Source organism: Coturnix japonica, chromosome 5, assembly GCF_001577835.2.
Source record: "Coturnix japonica isolate 7356 chromosome 5, Coturnix japonica 2.1, whole genome shotgun sequence".
Classification (NCBI taxonomy): domain Eukaryota; kingdom Metazoa; phylum Chordata; class Aves; order Galliformes; family Phasianidae; genus Coturnix; species Coturnix japonica.
Window position 1 is genome coordinate 34,712,888 of NC_029520.1, and position 17,631 is coordinate 34,730,518.

At 52.8% G+C, this 17,631-nt stretch overlaps 1 protein-coding gene across 1 annotated transcript; it reads left to right on the forward strand.

Moving 5' to 3' along the window:
- The first annotated feature begins 46 nt into the window (after positions 1-46).
- On the forward strand, positions 47-15,349 carry BATF (basic leucine zipper ATF-like transcription factor). Its single transcript, XM_015865211.2, has 5 exons — positions 47-4,571; positions 5,722-6,337; positions 9,991-10,294; positions 12,022-12,126; positions 14,512-15,349. Exons 3-5 carry the CDS (start codon positions 10,229-10,231, stop codon positions 14,719-14,721), a joined length of 381 nt encoding a protein of 126 aa, XP_015720697.1. The 5' UTR covers positions 47-4,571; positions 5,722-6,337; positions 9,991-10,228; the 3' UTR covers positions 14,722-15,349.
- The last annotated feature ends 2,282 nt before the right edge of the window (positions 15,350-17,631 follow it).

A 17,631-nucleotide genomic window follows, 5' to 3' on the forward strand; every position in this document is an offset into this window, starting at 1 on the left:
CAGCCATGGGGTTTCTGACTGTGCCGGCCTTGTGGGAGGCTGATCCCAGAGCTGTTTTGGTGTTAGCTGTATTGAGGGCAGTCATCTGGGGAAGCCAGGAACATCACAGGTGGGTCTGGCAGCTGTTAGTTGAGCAGGATGTGCAGGATAGAAAATAATCAGCAAGGTGGCACTCAGGTGCTGGGATAAAAAGGCTCACTGGGACTGCAGGAATCGGTATCCTCAGGTGTACAACCAATACCTGTCACTTTATAGGTGTGTTTCTGAGCCTTACGTACAAAGGCAGTGGGAAGGCACCTTGCTGTGGGCAGGGAGGGCTTCATCTCATGTGTGGAACACCACCAAGTGGTGGCGTCCTGCATGGTGTCTCAGAGGAGCCATGGCGAACCCTATCTTCTCCCAGCTCCTTTACCAGTGTGGATGAGGAGTCTTTGATGCAAACTGTGAGCTCTGGTACAGGTGCACATTTCAGTTAGTAATGCTGAAGTACTGCTGGGGAGAGGGTAAGTTTGTCCTGTATATGGTAAGAGCACAGGAGGATAAGTTCACCCTGAATGTGGTAAGAGCATAGGAGGTGGCCTTTTCTGAGCATAAATTCTTCTCTAGTGCACATTTATTTCTCTGCAGTCTCCTTTTTCACCTCCAACAATGTCTAATATTAGTCCCTTCCCTGTTTCTCCCTGGATTTCCCCTCCCTTTCTATAACTGCTGTCTCTGGGACCTCCCAGAATGCTGTCAGCTGCCTTATTTGGTGTAAGGTATGTTGGATCTGGTACAGGCAGTTTTTGCCACAGGAGGATTTGCTGGCCGAGGTATGCTTCGAAGGACGTGCAAGGAAGAGATCTGGAACAAAGCTGGTGAAGGAAGGCAGTGTGTGGCCTGGCTCCCACTGCAGCTGGATGGCTCTGCTCTGTGCTTCGTTCTGCCCTGCAGCAGTGGCTGAGGCCTGACCCTATTCTCACAATGAGCCAATGTTGGCATTTCTGAGGAATGCAATGGCTCTCACTGAGCTGCTCTGAAAGAGGCTGCAGAGCATTTTCTAGGCCTGCTTCTCTCTTCAGGACTTTATTTTCCCCTGCAGAGCATTAAAGGTAATTAATTTCCAGGCTCTTCCATGTATCAGTTTCCTCTTTCCTGGTGAGAGCAAGCTGCCTGTGGGACATCAGATGGCCCAACCACAGCCATTGCACGCTTCTTGCTCACCTGGACACCTTCATGCTCATCCTTATGTTCAGGGGCTGTGTGACTCCCACCACCATCAGCCTGGGCACTGCTGTGAGTGCAGGCGACGGGTGGCCCTTCTCCAGCCAACAGCCACGCTGCACTGAAACTTCCTGCTATGAAAACAGCTGTCTTGAAAGAGGAATACAAGATTTGCTTGAAACCAGGCACGCTGGCAGCAGACAGCAAAGGCAGCAGCAGCAGAGTGGTGGATCTGTGCTGGTTTAACATGCAGCGCCTCCTCCCAGGGCTCAGGCAGAAGCATTCTGAGCCCCAGCGGTGCCAAGACAGGATGTGCCTGTTTCCTGCATGTCTTCAGAACAGCCTTTTGCTGCGCTCTGGTCAGTGCTAAGGAGATTGCCCCTCAGTTTAAGGCATTGTTTTTCCAGGGCACTTGGTTGGACTGCAGCCCAGTGGTGTGTTACAGTGCTATCTCTTGGGCATGTGCAGCAGCAGGAGCATGTTTCAGGTGTGAGCCCACCAGGCCTGTAGCGTTACATCTGAGTACAGCTCTCATTCAGCTTCCAATGCTGGGCCAGGCTGCTCCGTGCTCTGAGCCAGCGTGGAGCTCCTAAACCAAAAGCACAGCGGTGGTGTCATCCTTCCGTCGGAGTCCCACGTGAAGGCTGATGACGGGAGATTTCACTTTGAAAAGATGAGGTGCTTCCCAAAGGTCAGCCCGCTGTCCGCACGGACGCAGCCGGTGGTACACCCAGCCCGGTGCTGCCAGGGGCCGCCAGCAGGAGGGGCTGCACGGCCGTGGGAGAGCAGAGACCCGTAGGGGACCCACGGGCTTCTGTCCATTTCAGTCCCTGGGGGAGCCTCATTGGGCTGTTGCTTTTCTCGGGGTGACTCCATGACGCTGCGGTGAGTGGTGTCAGCTAACCTTTGCTAATGACCCGCTCTTGTTTCCTTTTGAGCTGAGGCTGGCAGGTATTCATTTATCTTTGTCTTTATTGGTTCTTCTACTCATCTGGCTGGAAAACAACCCCTAGAAATCCCCAGCCTTGGTATTTACCAAGAGACACGGAAACTGGTTCACGTGGTGCTGGCTGAACGATGCCAGCACAGCCCACAGCTGAAGTGGGGCCACCAACACGGCATGGCTGCAAAGAGCGAGAGAACCCACCCGCTGCTTCCTCCAGCCTGGAGACAGCACCTGGAAACAAGGGTACGGGCCCAGCACTGCGAGAAGCACCCAGTGTGTGCTCGGTGCTGCTTCCAAAGCCCCATGCGGCTCGAAGCAAGAGCAGAGTTTGGGTATGTGTGACAGCGAGGTTTCGCTGCCGCCTGTCACGTCTCAGATGAAGCTTCAGGAACAGGATCCTTTGCCAGTAACCACCACCTTGAGCTGATGTTATCTGGTTTCTGCAGAATGAACTTGCTGAGCTGTCATCTGTATCGCTGTTGGGGGAAGTCCTGACTCCTGACGCTGCAGTTCCTGTGGCGGCTCCGCCAGTGCCCCGATTCCAGCAGCACCGCCGGCTCAGGAGGATCTGCAGGACACCCACGGCAGCAAGGCTGGGTCTGCCGGGAGGGGGTGGGCGGTGAGGCTTTGTGCAGCCCCGGTGCTGCTGGGGCCTCCAGGCAGGACGGCGTGCTCCTTTTGGCCGCTGCTGGCAGCGCACAGTGCAGTGCTGCTGGGTGCCGTAGCCCTGCGAGCTGGCCGGGGCAGTGTGCTGGAGTGGGGATGCGGGCATCAGCAGGTGCCTCCCAGCGTGTGGCTGCAGGGATCTGCCACACAGGCACACCCTGTGGGTGCCGGGAAGGGTCACTGCTGCACTTCTGTAGGTGTCTGCTGGAGGAGGCATCTCTCCTTTTTGATGGAGATCTTCCCCCGTAGCAATGTGACGTGATGTGCTCGTCGCTTCCAGGCTGCAGGTGTTGGTTGTGTAGCAAGCTGAGGTACCAGCGAGGTGCTGATTGGGCCTCTCACAGCAGGGCAGCTGAAATATGACCTTCTGAAGCCACTCTGCTGCCAGTCGATGCCATCAGGTCGCTGACTGATGTGCACAAGGTTTTAGGAGCTGCACAGGGTGCAGTGCCCTGCTGGGTCTCACTGCCTGCAGAGCCAAGTGGCACAGGTATTCATACAGACCCAAGTACCACAACCCCCCCAATGGCTGCCACATGCCAGGGCTGCTGCACCTCGGTGTTGCTCCTCACTATGTTCCAGTGCATGACCAAGCACTGGCTGTCAGCCACGCAGCATGATGAGGGTGCAAATGGGTTCAAAGCAATGCTCAGACTGGGGGTGCCCACCTGGTGTATCCAGCCTCTGTGCAGCAGTGGGGAAAGAGGGAAGGAGCCTAGGGAATGGGGACGGGACCGCTTGTCCATCCTATTGTAACAGGCTGTGGGACATCTTGCCTTGTGTTTTACATCACTACTACTTGCCCTGCTGTGAAAATGAGAGACATCCAGAGATGGGTACCAGCCTCAATCTGTGGCATAGGAAAATTTCCCTATGTGGAGACTAAAAGTCCCAGTAGTTTAGAGTGGAAACTAATGAAATGCTGCATGATAGAGATGTGTAGAGCAATGCCTGGCTTAGAGATAAGTGTGTTCCTCTGCTCACCCCCTCACAAGATGTTCAAAGAAATGGAAAGACAACTCATTTTGAACTGGTAAACTGACACACTTTTCAGAGAGCAGCTAATTGCTTTGTGCAGGTGGACAAGGTGCCTGCTGGCATCACAGAGCATTGAGGGTAAGGTACTCGTGAAAAGTGGGGATGCCCAAAATCAGGTCCAAGAGTTTGGACTAAAAAAAAATAGGAAATTGCACAGCTCTTGGACACGTGCTTTAGGATTCAGGTGAAGGGGGGAGGAGCGGAGGGAGGGAGGTTTTACCTTTCTCTGTCCCCTCTTTGAAGCTACAGTGGGAGCTGCCAGCAGCAGCAGGATCTCCTCACGCTGAGGCTGAGGCTGTGGCCCCTCTTCCTTGTCTCCCCTCCCAGGCACTGCTGGGCATGAGACCCTGGCTGGATGGTGAGTTTGATGAACATCTCTCTCATCTGCTTTAATTTAGGAGACGAGTGATGTGTTTGTGCCTGTGCCCCCTATCCTAGAGCATGGCAGCAGTGCCCAGGGAGGATCAGATCCTGTCAAGCTTCAGTCATCCCTAGGAGCAAAACTGTTGCTGCTCAGTTGGACCCACTGTGACATCATGGGCCTGAGGTTTGTGGGGCTGCACAGCCATGGTCTGGAAATACATAAAGGAAGCTGGGGCTGCAGCCCCCTGCAAGCACCGGTAACCTGCCCTGGGTGGATCAGCCACTCTGGTTAAACGGGTCGCTGCCCTTCCTCTTCGGGCCTTCCCCACCATTGCTGAATGATACTGCCATTGAGGTGAGTCAAACCGTCAGACAGCAGCTGCACTCCTGCACACAGTATGTCCATGCACTTGGATGGGTCAGATGATGGGCTCTGTCTTGTCGGTGGAAGAAGAAAAGCCCTGATTTACCAACGACAGGTGGAGGAAAGGCCCTCTGGAGCCCCAGGCACACACTCTTCCAGTGGGCTGTGTGGTCAGGTCTGCTCCTCTTGAGAAAGGGACTGGGTGCTATGAAGAAAGCAGCTGGTGTCTGGGGAGAAATAACTGCAAGCATCAGCTAGAGAGGAGCTCTGCAGAGAAGGACCTGGATGTCCTGGTGGATGAGAGGTTGGCCATGAACCAGCACGTGCCCTTGTGACCCAGAAAGCCAATGGAATCTCAGGGTGCATTAAAAAGAGCATGGCCAGCAGGTCAAGGGAGGTGATCCTCCCCCTCTTCTCTGCCCTGGTGAGGCCACATTCAGACGGCTGTGTCTAGTTCTGGGCTCCCCAGTACAAAAAGGACAGGGATCTCCTAGAAGGAGTTGCACAGAAGACCATAAAGATGATTGTATGGGAAATCGGGAATCACAGCCTGAACCTCTGATTAATCAGCTGAGGCAAGTGTCGGGTCAGCTGTGGGAGCACAGGTGAGAGTAATCTAGCTGTAATTCAGCTCTGCCTCCTCTAGACCTCATTTAAGGGCTGACCACCACTAAGGCAGCATCTCTTGGAGATTGCTCCTTGGTGGAGGTTGCCTCAGTGGTTCCCAGCAGACTGAAGGCTTCCATATGGGTGAGTTTTTCCTGTAAATAACCTTTTGGGTATTTACTACCATCTTCTCATTATTGTCACCGTACAGATGATAAATGGCCTAGAGCATCTCCCATATGAGGAAAGGCTGAGAGACCTGGGTCTGTTTGGCCTAGAGAAGAGAGAACTGAGAGGGGATCGGATCTAAAGCATAGGAGGCAATTGAGTGAGGCCAGATTCATTTCAGTGGTATGGTGATTGGGTAAGGAGCAATAGCATAAAACCAGATCATAGGAAGTTCCATACAAACATGAAGGAGAACTTATTTACAGTAAGGGTGACAAAGGACTGGAACAGGTTGCCCATAGAGGCTGTGGAGTGGGCGTCCTAGTGGTAGTCTCATACATGTGATCACCTCTGCTTTTTACTCTAGATGACCATCACCTATGTGATCAGCCAGGCTGGACTGCTGCTGGAGAGGACCAAGAGCTGGCCTACTGGGCTGCCTGTTTTCTTACCAGGGCTGGCACTCCTACCAGGCAAGGAAACGAGGGACTGCAGAAAGAAAGGAGGTCTCCTGGTTCAGACCTTTGGTGCCTCCTGAGAGAGCTGAATCTGCCCCAAAATGACCTGGTGAGCTGCATAAGTGAGTTCTTCACAGGAGCAGCCATGTGTTTCTCATTTGCCAGGTCTGCTTTGTGGAAGATCTAAAGGGTTGCAGCTGCAGCTACAGACATCAGGAGCTGGGATCTGGTTAAATGAATTACTACTACACTGAGCCAGAAACACTGAAAATTTAGCTCCTAATTGGTTAAAATGTCCAAAAATTAATGAGTGCTTATGACCTAAATCCCTCTTTATCTCTCATTTTGCAATTGTAAAATAGGAATAGTACTACCCCTTCATGTGGAAAGGTGGATGAAAAAAACCATTTCCTTAACAGTTCTGGAGCACTCATTTGGGAGTGCTGAAGAGATTAGCACTAGGAGAAGCCTGTGAAGACATGAAAAAGCAGGACATTGAAGTGGGATCAGACCACCTGGATGAAGGTAAGGCAGCAATGCCAGGGAAGGAACCTCTGTGAGTACTGCAGGTGTAAAGCCCAACCCAGAACAGTACACTGCACATGGATGCAAATGCAGTGTGCATAAGGGTGATAATTCTGAGTTTTCTGCTCTTTTGAGTGCTTGATTTTACAGCTCTTGTCATTTGTAACTCATTTGGGATGTATGTGTCTCCTGTAGATGGTGAGGTTGCTCTCACTGTGGATTGAAAGTACTTGTGGGATGGGTGATTGGTGTGACTCGGTGGGAAATATGAGGTGGGATAGAGCCCTCGCTCCCCTGATGTAGCCTGGCTCTCCAGCTCCCCCTTACCTTAACGCAGGTGATATAATCCTAGGATAAAGACAAGCTGCCCTGTGCAGACAGAACTAGCCTGTGCTGCTGGGATGGGATGTTGTACTGCAGAAACTTGCAAGGCAGTGTGAGGCCTTCATTCACCACCACTCACTCATCATCAGCGCTGAATCCCACACAAGAGTCTTTGAACTCGAATGGGGAATGATATGCAAATTGTTGTGATTGTATTGTGAGAAAGTGTTTGCATAAAATGTTACACGTGGAACAGAAGCAACCCCCACGGTTTGCAGGAGGCTGAAGTTGATAACTTCTCTACGCTGGCTTTTTAAATAGCACTATTCACTGAGTGCTCATGCAAAGAAGATGAGTGAGAGGGATGTGGTGGGATTATGGGGAAGCTGCAGTGGTCTCCGCTCCTAAGAAAGCAGTGTGTATGGACGAGTGTGGGGGCTGGCTGCAGTTAAAGCCTGGCAAATGCACAGAGTACTCTCTTAGTAGTTACTCTGTAAATAAATCACCCTATTTAAGCCCTGGGAGCATCTCTCTCCAACCTGTTCTACAGAAGCAGGATGAAACCCAGACCATTTCTGACAAAGGTTTGTTCCTCACCACTTCATGTGAAGGGGACAGCGTTGCCTTCCTAACCTTGACCTCTTTTCAGCCTCTGACCTGAATCTCACTTACTGCCATTTAAGCCCAGCGCTGGCTGCACAGAAAACAGCTGACCACTCTTTCCATTACAGCATATCAAAGATGGCTCCTTCCTCCCCCACCCTCCACTCGCCCCCAGGAGTTCTCTTTTCTAGGCCAAGTGGACCCATCATCTCTCCTTCCTCTTCACACAGGATTTTGGTGTGTTCTCCCCATGGGTTATTTTCTTCTGGGCTTTTCCACACCTTGGGAGGGGCAGCCATCCCCTTGCCTCCCTCACTCATCTGCTGCCTGCCTGCTTGCACAGCTCCATGCTGCTGCCAACACTTCACTTTGAGATGGCTCTGTAACCCTCAGATTTTTCCCTGCCGTTCTGCTGCCTAGCTGGTTATTCCCCACTTCTCTATACACCTCACATTGCCTTACATTTGCATTTGTTCTTGCTGAGTTGCACCTTGTTGCTCTCAGACCATTTCTCTGGTAGCTGAGGTCATGCAAACCCCCAGCCTCCTGTCCCTGCTACCTCTCTGTCCTCACGTTGCCTGCACACTGCAGATAATGGGACTGCCCTCAGCAGGGCCCACCCCTGTTCAGCAGGGACCAAAGCAGAACTAGAGGGCTCCATCCTTCCCCTACGCTCCTCTGAGAAATATCCCTGCTCTATAAGTGCGCTGGCGTGGCAGTGACCTAACGCTTGTTGCGAGCTTATCCAGTGCTGCTGATAATGATTTTGCAGCTGCTGTGATTTATGTCAAGAAGCTTGAATGATTCCAGAGTGAAAATCAGGGGATGCTATTCACAGTGTGTGTTTAAGTCACCGACATGAGGCATGGCTCCTAGATAGGCTGCCAGCTGGGATTTCTCTATCAGCTCTGGGCTGCTAAGAAGAGCCCAGCTAAGGCATAGCTCCAGGCTTTCCATTTGAGGATCAAATGAGTTTCCATAGAAATGATTGCCCAACTTGTTCCTGAATTCCCAGCTTCCAGAACTGCATTCTGCCAACCACTTGCCCTTGGCTGAATCACTTCTCAGCCGCTGGGCTTGCTGGCTGCCATAGGAGGGCATTTGGCCTGTTTGCCCAAGCATGAGGCAAGTGAGGAAGGAGCTCTCTGCATCCTGCCTTGGGCAACAGCAGCTTATAGAGCCTGTAAGGAAGGCTTGAAGGAACTACGGATGTGGTGGATGGGAGCCCAGGTAATCCATGAAATGTGCTTGATGCCAGAGGAGTGTGGGTTTCCTCCGGACAGCGGGAATTCAGCAGTGTGCTTCCTCCAAAAGAAGCACTGTGTGGGGTTGCAGTGTTCAGAGGAAGTGTAGTGAGGCAGTGAGTGAAGTGATGGTTCATTGCTTTGGCTGCCAGCACTAAATCTGCCCCTCTTCTCACCAGCACCTTGTGGGTGCCATGTTGCAGGGGCTCTGAGAAGCTCTGGGTGCTGGGAGAGGCAGCACAGCACTCGCTCGCCATGCCTGGCACAGGGCACTCGTGGGTTTGGGGCTGTGAAAGCGCAGGCAGCTGGGGCTGGGGTACAGCACTGCTCTGCACTGGGCTTTGATATTCCTGTGCAGAAAGCAGAAGGAATTGAAACACCAGTAAGCGGGAACTACGAACCGCTGCTTTCCACAGTAGTGCGTTACCGTGGGTGGGCTCCTGCTTCGCTCTCTATCTGCCCCTCAGCACGTGTGTGCACCCAGTTGCTCTGAGGATGTGTGCGCTTCTGTCTGTGATAGACGCCCTGCTGGCACCCAGCCCCACTCATCCTTCTGGCTGTGAGCTGTTTGGGAAGGAAATGGTCTTGCTTTTCTCCCTGCTCCCACACCATCGTCTGCAGAGCTGCAGGTGGAGCAAATTGAAGCACAGCAGCTGTGGGGCCATGCCTGAAGCAGAGTGCTCTCAGAGGGCAAATAGCAAGGAAACAAGCCCAGTATGCTGTGATGGTCCTGTGTCCACATCTTCTGATGCTGGCTATGGTGAGAGAGGGCAAGAAAGGAGCAGGCAGGGAGCCAGAACCCATGTAAAACAGCTGCGTGGACAAGTTTGTACTGTGGCATGGAATGATAAGGTCTCAGCTGTAGCTCCTGGGTCTATAAGACCCTCCCGTTTCCTCCAACAACTCCAAATGTTCTTCCATCTCAGGTCTTTGTTTTCATCTGGGTCTGGCTCATCCCACACGTGTGAACCATAGTGCCAGCAGCATCTAGGTGACACTGGCTGAGGATGAAGATCTCCCCTGATACTTGTGCAGGCAGTGCTGGGGGTGGCAGGACAGGAGAGTGGGCTGCAGGGTTGAGGGAGGCTGCCCTGGAACTTCCAAGCAGGGTTGGGGTGATGGAGGGCACCAGCTCTGGACCTCCTCCTGCCCTCATAAGGCTATGGGTGCACGGCTCCTCCTGCCCTGGAGTTTCTGGGGCTCCCAACACCACCTCCTCCGCACTGCCCTCCTTTGAGGGTCCTGGTTTCACAGCCAGGGCTGGGGCTTTTCTTCCCTTTACATCTCTGCTGTTTGTCTTGGAGAAAACCCATCTTGCTGTTTTTCTACTGCTTGAAGGTGTTTTTCGGGGTTTTTTCAGGCTATTTTGAAGCTCATTTTTCCCAGATGTGCTTTTTTTTTTTTTTTTTTTTTCTTCTTCTGTAACTTTTCTTCTTCGTCTTAAAGTTTCCGGCCACGTGACTTTCAGCTTACATCCCTTAGGTTCTGAGAAACCACAGGAGGTTGAGACCTAAAGGAAGGTGCAGAGCTCGGAGCAGAGAGGCAGAGGAAGCAGCAGAGCACGGGACAGGAGGACAGCGTGCGTCTGGGCTGGGGAGTGCTAGAGCCTGGTGAGCACCCCAGGGGACAGGAGGAATCAAGGGAGAAAGAGGGAAGGAAGCCAGGCACATTGCAGGTGCAAAGGAAACCAAGGAGAACCTGGGAGCCAGAGACAGGAGCCATGCCCCACAGCTCTGACAGCAGTGACTCCAGCATCTCCAGCCAGTCCCCCCCTCCTGGCAAGCAGGTAAATGGGGACCCTTCCCTGTCTCTCCCCAGCTCTCCTTCAGGTTGATAGGTGGCTCTGAGCAGCCAAGATGAAGCATGGCATCCCTTGCTGCTGCCTGCATGACATGCTCTGGTGGGACTTTCTAGGAATTGCTGTGGAGAGAGTGGGATGTGGGGCTGAGCTGGGAGCAGTGCCCACTGACTGGGGTATAGGGGAGAGGAAGCCCAGAGAGCTGGGGCTGTGCTGAAGACAAGGGGGACCCCTGGGCATGGTGAGCCTCATGCTAACTGCCATATAGGAGGCTGTGTGCAGAGTCCAGTGTGACTGAGAGGATGCTCAGTGGGACCTGCCTGCTTCCTACTGCCCTGCAGAGCACTCAGGGCCCTGGGGGTACCCTGCTGCTTTGGGTCTGCTCTTCTCTCACTCATCCTCCAGGGGTTTTCATCTCAATGATGCTTGGCTGAGGGAATTTTTGTTATTGCACAGAGTGTGTTAATGGTAGGTCTTTGGCTGGCAAAAACTAACACAAGCCCAAGTTATTTCCATCACCTTCATTATAGCTACCATTTGCCACCTGCCTAGTGCTGGCAGCACCAGCACCTACCCAAAAGTCTAATCAGAAATCTCCAGGGTGATTAGAGCTGGTGATTTCAGGCTTTCAGACAGGGATGGGAAGGCATTCTGGTGGAGATGAAGATGAAGCACAGGGACTGTTAAGGGACTGGGCTTGGTGCAGTACCTGGGATCTACCAGGTATGAAGTTGGTAGGGTAACGAAGGCAAGGATAAAACGGTTAAGTTCAAATAAGAGAAAAGATCTTGGGCGGGGTGGAGGGGGGAGAGGATGTGGACAGACTGATGGGCTGGGAAGATAACTTTTGTGGCTGAGTTTCATAGTCCTGTGGGGGAGCAGCAGTGTGAATGCTAGAGAGTCCACAAAAGAGACAGTACCATATGAAAACAGAAGATGAAAGAACCTGTATGACAGTTTTAACTGTCAGAAGGAACAGATCTAAGCAGAGAAGGGCTGCTGCACGAATCTCTTGACCTGGCACTGCAAGACTGAGCTCCCCTCTGCCAAGGGGCTCAGGAGCACCACAGGCAGCACTGTGGATGCTGCTGCCAAAGGACTGCAGAAAGGAGCAAACACAGGGATAGGAGAGCTGGAGTGAAGGAGATCTGGGGATAAGGCTAAAAGTCAGAGTCTGCCTAGTTAAGCATGCGGTGTCATAGTGAGGTGCACCATGCTATAAGGGTTTGCAACAATCCAAGGCTGATGGAGAAGGGTGGTGGGGCTTGGGGCCTATGGGGATGGAAGGAGAAAGCGCAGGATGTATCTCTGGAAAAACAAATTAGCCAAGGAGCTGGAATAACTGCAGTGTCATATCCCCCCATAGAGGTGGAGAAGGGAAAGGTTTCCTGAGTGAGGAACTCAAATTGTCTCTCTTCTGGGGAGGTCCTTGCCCATGTTCCTCAAGCCATATCCTTGGCCGGTGTCTTGGTGGAGCAGTCATCTCCCAGATGTACCAGGATGGTTAGGGGATCAGATCTGCCTCTCCTGGCATCTGGGATGTCAAAAGCATCACGTCCCTGAGGCGGAACTTTACCTTTGCGCTGAGGAGGATGTGTTCCATGGCCTGTGTTTCAAGGCTGTTATATGTTATGTCCCATTTCCCATCTGCAGCCCAGCAGAAGCAGGGCGAAGGATGGTTGCTGCAGTCATTTTCATGCCTCATGTTTCCCTAGGACTCTTCTGATGACATGAGGAAAGTTCAGAGGAGGGAGAAGAACCGCATTGCTGCCCAGAAGAGTCGCCTGCGGCAGACCCAGAAAGCAGATACACTGCACTTGGTGAGCACTTCCAGCCTTCTCCATTCCCTGCACTATTCACACTGGGGACAGCATGCTCTCTCTTGGGGGACTTGGAGAAGAGGTACTTTGTTGACCTGGGACTGGAAAAGTGGAGCCAAGGCAGGGTGCTGGAGGCAGTGCTAACAGCATGGGCAGCTTTCCTCTACTGAGATGCCCAGGGACACTGCTCCTTCAGCAGGTCCAGAGTGAAATCCTCTAGTTCATCTACCAGATATTACAGTATTCCTCTCTAGGCTCAATCAAGGTGACTCATTCTGTGTCACTGGCACCATGTCTGCCTTTCCCATGGGGTCTCTGCTGCCAGGATTGATACCTGGCAGATCCTGTTGTCACTACCCATCAGAAAAGGTGATGGCCACTGAGACCTTTAGTTTAGCATGCAGTTCAATATTGATAACAAGATTTTATCTCTCGGTTTGGCACAACCAATTTCCTCCCTTAACTTCTTTTGAATGCCTCAGCCAGAGGCTCTTTGAAAGCACGGCTTCATTAGGGTTGGTGTTCTCAGGTTTGTGCTTCGTATTGTTACTTGCTTCGTGATGCAACAGTGTACAAGTAAGCCTTTCTAAAATGCTGCACAATGCGGATGAAAAGCTATTAACCATTTTCCAATATTTTAAAATATTCCTATGGCAGGGCACACATACCTTCTTACATCTGTACACCATACGGTACCTGGAGTCTTCATATTTCCCCAAATCCTCATTTTTTTTTTAATGAATTGAGATGTTGTTCCTGTGCCTTACCTCTCTACACTGTGATCTCAGTCCATGCTCGCAGCTGGTTTTGCAGCAGAGATCTCACTCTTTCCTATGTAGTGGATGATCCTGGTAGAAGTGACAAGGCTCCTGCCAGCAGCAATGGCTCTGGGAGCTGCACCTTGGAGGGGTGGAGATAGATGCTTCCTTGAGCCTGCTGCTCTGTCCGAGGCAATCCTGGAGATGAACACGGGCTTTCACCTGCCCTCAGGAAAATCCTGACTTGCACCAGGAAATGAGCTGTTCTTAGGGCAGGCAACAAACAACTTTCTTAGCAGATAAATGTTCAGATGGCATCAGTAACAGAGGCTCATTCCTCCCCCATGAGCCGGGATCTGGGACAGCTGCAGAAGCACGTGGAGGCAAGTAGAGGGTGGATGGTGAATTTTTGCTAATGCTTTTCCAATTCATCCCTACTCCCCTCTGTCTGTGGTGTGCTCTGCATGAGGAATGGTGCCTCTGCACAGCTCTGCCCAGAAAAGCTGGGATTGAGGTGCTTTCAAGGAGCCAGCAGCTCCACCTGCCCCCAGGCATCTGAGCTGGTCTGGAGGGGAACACGTCACAGTGAGGTTGGAACTCCTGGCCACAAGGTGATTTCTGTCAGCTCACGGCCTGACGTCAGTGACAAAACATTCTGTCACGTCCCGGAGACGATGCCTATTTCGTGCTGTTAGCAATGGGTGCATTTCCACTATGTGTAGAGAGCAGGCGCCTCCAGCAGCCGGCAGGGTGGTGGAGGTCTGTCAGGTTCACTTCGCCGGGGATGTGGTGCAGCTCTCCAAGGTCTGCTGAGTTCCCAGAGCGCTCCCTGCTTCCATCTCTCTCGCTGCTGGGATGCCCCACTTGGAGCTGCCCACCTCTCGCTAGCAAAGGGTGTGCTTTGCTCCGGATTATTGAGGCAAGGCCGAGCACAGCCCCTTTGTTGTTATTCTCATTAATATCAGTAATAATTCATCTCTGGGGCCCGGGTTTCTCTTTTTTTCTGACTCAAGCGTCTCCCCCCTCCTCCCCGCCGTGCCGCTGGTTTCCCCGGCTGCTAGCAGGAAGCAGTGAGTCTTTTCTTTCCAGGGCAATGACAGGTTTCCTGTGGCAGGTGGTTTTCTGGTTAAAGACGGCGGTTATTCGGCGCACCCTCCCCCCGGCCGCACGGCCCGGGAAGCGGCCAGCAGCAGCGTGCATGTGCGTGAGAGGGAGGGAGCGAGAAAGCCTGGGCGGGCGCACTTCTCGTAAGCCCGGGCCGCCAGCATCGCACCCAGCCTTGCTGCAGGGGGGGTTGCTCTGCTGCCGCTCCGTGCTCAATTTGCCGGAAACGTCTTGTTCTGGAAAGTGCTGGGCTCAGAGCTGCGAGCAGCGGAACCCAGCCCTGCTCCTGGAGAGCACCGGCTGGGACGTGGCACTGAGGGACGTGGCTCAGTGGGCATGGTGGGAGTGGCTCAAGGGTCGGTCTAGTTGATCTTCTAGCTCTTTTCCGACCTTTTATGACTCTATGATCAGAAGGGGTCCCAGGGCGCGATGCTGCAGCATTGTCCCAATTGTAATCGCACCCCGCTCCACGCCCCCTTCCCCATTCGCAGCTGAGGAAGCCCCCATGGTTTTGTTTCCCCAGGAGAGCGAAGACCTGGAGAGGCAGAACGCAGCCCTGCGCCGGGAGATCAAGCAGTTGACAGAGGAGATGAAGCACTTCACCTCAGTGCTGAGCTCCCACGAACCGCTCTGCTCCATCCTGGCGTCGCCTCCACCGCCGCCCCCGGAGGTGCTTTACGCCGCGCACTCCTTCCACCAGCCCCACATCAGCTCCCCACGCTTCCAGCACTGAGCCCGCTGGGGCAGCCGAGAGCCGGCTCGTGGGGCTCATTTTCCATCTGGAGAGGGGCAGACGGACAGATGCCCCTTCTCAAAGTGTGTACTCTGAGTGACTTTGTCCAAGACTTGTTCCCTGTGCAGAAATGGCAGAGCCACCAGCAGGCATCTTCAGGCAGTTTCCAGCTTGGATCCTGGAAAGAGGAGGAATTCACAAAAGAGCATCAGTTGTTCCCTGGTTCTTGCCTGGGGACGTCGCAGGCTGCCCCTGTACCGGTGGCTGGCTGCGGCATGCAGCATCAGGAGCTCCAGGCATGGGAATGAGAGCAGGGGTGGAGGGGGAGGTTGGGGGCACAGAGTACCAGGGTGAAACTGGTTTATTTTTGTAAAATAAAGAATGAAAATGCTTCGTGTGTTGTCTTTCAAAACAGGGTCAGCCACTCTGAAGGTCCTGTATGACACGGGGAAGCTGGAGTAGCAGTGGGGGAAAACTTGCCTCCTTCATATCTTTGCTAGAGCAATGGGCTGGGGGGGAGGTGGACTGTTCCCTGCCTTAGGGCTGGATCTGGCTTATGCTATCAGACGTGCTCTGCTGGGTCCTGCTGGGGATGACAAGTGGAGGCACTGGTGATGGTACAGGCAGTCTCTGCACCACAGGATCCCCAGCCTGGCTATCAGCGCAAGCACAAGGCCCAAGTCCACCTGCCAGTGCAGGTCCTGATGCTGATACTGGCTCGCAACTGTTGCCCTCCCTGAGAAACACCAGCTGCTATTTTTTCAGCATAGGGTATCTCAAGCAATGTTACCAATGTAAGCTTCATGTCATCCATTTATACCATGGCCAGAGCTGCTGCTCCTGGTGTAGGCCTTGTCTGGAGCCACCCAGGCTGCGTTTCACAGGGATTTGGCCCTTAACACCATGCAGCAACAACCTGAGCTCCTCAGGAGCTTGGGTTTGCAAGACTCAGTTTCTGCTCCTTCAGCATCTGTGGGTTTGGCCCTGGCTTTTTCACTTGCTGTTGCTTAGGGCTCTAATGCCCTTGTGCTCACTGGGTTATGTGAGGTCAGAGGATGGAGAATGCAACAGTCTCAGCAAAGTTTGCACTGACTTACAGCAGTATCATCACCAATAATGGGAAAATGCCATTTGTCCCAGCTGGATGCATGTGTGCCATAAGCTATGAAGGCAATATTTTTGTTGCAGAGCTGTCAAGGCCTGAGATCTTGCAGCTTGGGTGGGGTTCTGTGAGATGCCCACAGCATTGCTAGACTACTGGTAACGTCCTCGATTTACTACTGCGACTCAGAATGAAAATAAGTGGTAAGTGCTGAGGCTGGGAGATGGGTATGCAACAACATCCTCTCAGGAACATAAACAGTAGTCCTGGCAGCACCAGCCAGGGTGCCCTGCCTTTACAGGGCTGCACACTGGATGCCCTTCAAGCAGTGCTGTGCTCACCCAGCATTGGCCCAACACCAGACATGGGTGCTAAGGGAAGCATCTCCCAATCTGACTTATCTTTGCCCCAGTCCTGCCTGCAAAAACCTGATCACAGAGAATGTTTTTCATAGCTTGAGTAGGCTTTGACCTCTCCACTGTTTCTGGTTGTTTTTGGGTGTCTAAGATGCTGACTTCTTTTTTTATGAGGAATGGTTCCCTGAGAGACAGATATCTGCACCCAGACAGCCTGGGACATCATCTCTGCTCGGGTCCACCAGCTCTTCAGCCAGCATCTGAGCACACTGTGTGAGCAGGGCACTGCTGCTCCTGGTGCACAGGCAGACACGGGGCTGGCTGGGCCTGGTGCTACCTGGCCAACCTGTGTCCATGTCAGCACCCTTCTGCTGCATGAAACAGTCCTTTGCTGAAGAGCACTTCCAAATCAGCACTGAGGGCTGCAGTGAGACTCTGAGTGGAGGAGTTCCAGGCAGGAAGGTTGTTCTTCCCTGCAAAGAATGAGGAAATGCTGCGTTTGTGCTGGCCTCTGCTGGGCAAAGGCTGAGCTCTGCTGGCTCTGAAACCTTTCTGATTAGCTCTGATATTGCACAGCTGGCTCCAGGGTCAGGAAGGATGCTTCCCAGGAGAGCATCTCTAGCTGTGGGCAGCTCCTGGGCACGGCCAGCGGAAGGCTTGATGTTCAGGACTGAGGGTGGTGAGGGCAGGGGGAAGGTGGTACCGGGTGGCAGCTGCTGCGGATGATGCTCTTCCATCCCTAGTGACAGCTGTCTCCAAATAGATGTCTTTGCAGCAGGACAGCATGGAGGTTATGAGGTAAATGCTGGTGTAGTCAGAGGTGGAGAGGGGAGCAAAGGGACAAGAGGGTCATGCTGTCCTTTACGTCCTTCACTGATCTTAGCACCTCCTATGGATCAAGGCGTTCAGGCAACACTGCAGAAGGGCAGCAAGTGTCAGACTATGGAGGGTGCAGTAATTTCCTTCATTTATATCCCCTCAAAAAGCACAGACTCAGCACTGCACTAGCACTCGGTCTCAGCATTTCAGGGCTGCTTCTGTGGTTAGATAAATAAAAACACGACACCCAGTGCTGACATAAGCTACATGTATCTCGCAGATGGGAAGCCCAAGGCAATCTTTTATGCCTGGCATTCCTTTCCTGCTCCATCTTCCTCAGCTTGGCTGCAGGTTCCCAACATGTAGGTGCTGAGGTGAAGAGGAACAGAGCCAGCCCAAGGCAGGTGCATCCATCCTGCTGTACCAGACTGCTCTGTTCCCGTCTGTCATCACTGCGATGTCCTCCCTCAGAACTGATATTATCCCAAGACCCCTTTGCAGGGAGTCAGAAGTGAAGGAGGAGCATATGCTTTCAGGCCAAGAACAGGCTCAGCAGCTGTGTTGCCCACTTTACAGTGACTCCAGAGTATTTATAAGCTCCTAAGCTTTCTCTCCCCACAACAGTGATGGTGT